This window comes from Rhea americana, unplaced genomic scaffold (assembly GCF_003343005.1).
Source record: "Rhea americana isolate MKP2758 unplaced genomic scaffold, rheAme1 scaffold_178, whole genome shotgun sequence".
Lineage (NCBI taxonomy): Eukaryota > Metazoa > Chordata > Aves > Rheiformes > Rheidae > Rhea > Rhea americana.
In genome coordinates, this window is record NW_028185905.1 from 1,599,612 (window position 1) to 1,602,607 (window position 2,996).

At 68.3% G+C, this 2,996-nt stretch overlaps 1 protein-coding gene across 1 annotated transcript in view; it reads left to right on the plus strand.

Annotated features, from left to right (window-relative positions):
* Window positions 1–2,996, plus strand: part of STRC (stereocilin) — an 11,771-nt gene that overhangs the window by 4,316 nt on the left and 4,459 nt on the right. The window contains exons 8-15 of the mRNA XM_085301599.1: window positions 169–355; window positions 698–813; window positions 1,017–1,149; window positions 1,431–1,613; window positions 2,002–2,169; window positions 2,310–2,372; window positions 2,453–2,511; window positions 2,691–2,811. Coding sequence (XP_085157725.1) covers window positions 169–355; window positions 698–813; window positions 1,017–1,149; window positions 1,431–1,613; window positions 2,002–2,169; window positions 2,310–2,372; window positions 2,453–2,511; window positions 2,691–2,811 — 1,030 coding nt within the window. The remainder of the gene's footprint in view (window positions 1–168; window positions 356–697; window positions 814–1,016; window positions 1,150–1,430; window positions 1,614–2,001; window positions 2,170–2,309; window positions 2,373–2,452; window positions 2,512–2,690; window positions 2,812–2,996) is intronic.

Below are 2,996 nucleotides of genomic sequence, written 5' to 3' on the forward strand. Positions count from 1 at the left end.
TGGCCATGCAGCAGCCATGCAGAACACCCCTAAGTGCCCTGGGGTCCCAGTCTCTGTGGGGAGCGTGCTTGATGAAGGTCTCCAGGGTATTGTCTGGGGGTGGGTACAGGCTTAGTGTGGGCTCGGGCAGTCTCTCGGCAGCTGTGTTCTGGCTCCCTGTCCCCACAGCCTCGAGGCCTTGCGGACACACAGCGCCCAGCTGACACCAGGGCAGAAAGCTGCCTTTGCCAGGCGCCTGCTGCAGGCCCCCTTCCTCGGGGCTGTGCCCACCTGGCCCCTCAGCTTCCTCCACGCCATCCTGCCACTGCTGCCCCACTTGCCGCTGAGCAGCTTCCTGCAGCTCACACCCCAGCAGGTGGGACGCAAGCCTTGGGCTCACCACCTGGCTTCCCACGCTGGGACACCCAGCCAGCACGCCTTCACCCCAGCCCTGCCCGGGGCTGGGACCTGCCGTCCCTGACCCTGTCCTGGGGAGCTGGCACCTGCCACTCCTGAACCCTGCAATCCCCGACCCTGCACTGCCTGACCATGCTCGGGGCCAGGACCCTGCACCTTGACCCTGCACTCTCTTGCCCAAGAACCCCCCACTCCCCAGCCCCGCACCCCTCAGTCTGGGCACCCCATGTGCCCAGCCTGGACTGGTTGGAGACCTTGGCTCAGGCTCCCTCTGTGTGTTAACCCTTCTGAGCCTGCGCAGATCTCGGGGCTGGGGGATGGCTGGCAGCTGCTGCGGCTGGGGCTCTCACAGGGCCACCATGTGGCACGCAGCCTGGTGAACAGGAGCCATGAGGCTGGCCCCAAGGCAGCACAGAGGTGAGCGTGACAGTGTGACAGAGTGCTGGCAGCACCCCAAGCCATGCCCTGAGCTGTGCCCTGCCACCCTGGTGAGGGGCAGCAGTCCCCTGCAGGGGCTGTGGCCTTGCCAGGGAGCAGCACCAGGGCAGGTGCTTGCAGGGCTGCCCTTGCTGGCTTTGTGCCACATGGACTCTGCTTGCTGACAGGCTGTTTCTTGGCAGGCTTGGAACCCTTGCCTGCTTCCTGAGCCTTGAGGAGCTGCAGGAGCTGTCATTGCTGCAGGACCCCCGGGGTGTGGTGGAGCAGAGCCTGCTGGCTTGTGCGGCTGCAGGGACCCTGCAGCAGCATGGGCGGGTGAGCAGCCAAGCAGGGAGGGAGGCATGGGCTGCAGGTGAATAGGTACCCTGCGCAGCTGCAGTCTCCCATGCCCTCGCTCACTGGGAGAGCCTGACCATGACATGCTGGCACAAGCGGGGCTCCCAGTGCAGTGTCTCATGGCCAGGCAGAGTGTCGGAGCTGGTTGCCAGGATCAGCTCCATCTCTTCCCCTGCTGGTCCATCTGGGCCCTGGGACAGGGCATGGGGCAAGCTGCCCGCCAGCCCGAGGCTCATGGCCCTCCTGCTCTGCACCGGCAGGTCATGCTCGCCCTGGCAGACTTGCTGCGCTCCACCAATGTGGCCACAGTGTCCCCTGGGGAGCTGCCAGCATGGAGAGGCATCCTCCTTGAGATGGGGGTGGGCTTCCTGGAGCGCCTGTCGGCTGCCCAGCTGGATGCCCTCCTGCCCACGCTCCRACCAGCACAGTTGACGCGTGCCCAGGTGAGTCCAGCGTGGCCACRCTCCCTGCGCAAGGTCTGTGAGGCTCCCTGGGCCAGGAGCACCATCGGGAACTCCGTGCAGCACCGCAGCCTCCAGGTCTTGCTGCCTGCCGGGCTCCGGGTGCAAAGCCCACAGGGTCCTACAGCTGAGCCCACTGCCTCGTCCTCCCGTCCAGGCATCCTTCCTGCTTGCACAGGCTGCCCAGAGAGACAATGTGAGTGTCCGGGTGCTTCTGCCCTGCTCTGCTGTCCCCTCATCTTCCCTGCTCCCAGCTGCCCCCGGCTCCTCTGCTGCTCTGGGGCCTCCCCAGGGCGAGAAGCCCGGCCTGTCCTGACACAGCCCCGCTGCGGCGCAGCTGCCTGAGCCAGGCTGGCATGTTTCTCGGCAGGTGACAGTGGACGACATGGACAGACTGTGTCCTCTGCTGCCAGGCCTGGGCCCCACATCCCTGGTGGCCGTCCTGGCCCTGCTCCGGCGCCGAGGCTGTGTGTGCCTGGGGCCAGCCCTGCCGCTGCTCTCGGCAGCGCAGACGGCGGCACTGCTTCAGGCTCTGCAGGTACCTGCTGCYGAGCAGTGCTGGGGCTGCCAGCCGCCCCACAGCGCTCACTCCAGCACCCAACACCTCCCCAGGGCTCCAGGGGGGAGCAGCCCCCAGACGGTTGGCCCGACTGCCTGCTGCCCCTGGTGCCACTGCAGCTCCTGCGACCCAGTGCCCGGGCCCTGCGTGGCACCCCACAGCTGCCCTGGTCCCCGCAGCAGGTAATGGGCTGGGCATGGGGCTGTGTGGGGTGGCCTGCGCCCCCCTCCCTCCACTGCCTCCCACCACTGCCCCTCTGCAGGCCCAGCTCCTCTGGAGGGAGGTGGGAGCTGGCACCAACCGCAGCCACCGCGCGACCGGGTGAGAGCCGCCAGCCCGGCTGCCACACATCAGCTGGGGCCGGGGCTGCATCCCACAGTGGGCAGGGAGCCAGGAGAGGCCGGGTGCCCTGGGCAGGGGCTGAGCAGATCTCCTCAGGGCGGTGGGTAGTGGGGTCCTGAGTGATCGAGGAGTCATGGCCCAACCCCACGGTTGTGCAGCGCCCTGGGCTCACTGGTGGTGGGCATGAGCTGTGCCGCGCTGCAGGAGCTGGGCCGCGAGGACTTCCTGGGGGCTCTCGGGACCCTCTATGCGCATCCCCGCTCCCTGCCTGCCAGCCTGGTAAGGAGGGGGCTCCGCTGACCCCGACGCGGCGCGGCGCGGCACGGCACGGCGGCTCACGGCAGCGGTGTCCGCAGCGGCGCTGCGTGCAGGAGGAGGTGCTGAGGCGGCCCCCGCTCGCCCAGGAGGAGCTGGTGCGTCTGGGACCCGAGTTCCTCATGGAGCTACCGTAGGTGCCGGGCAGC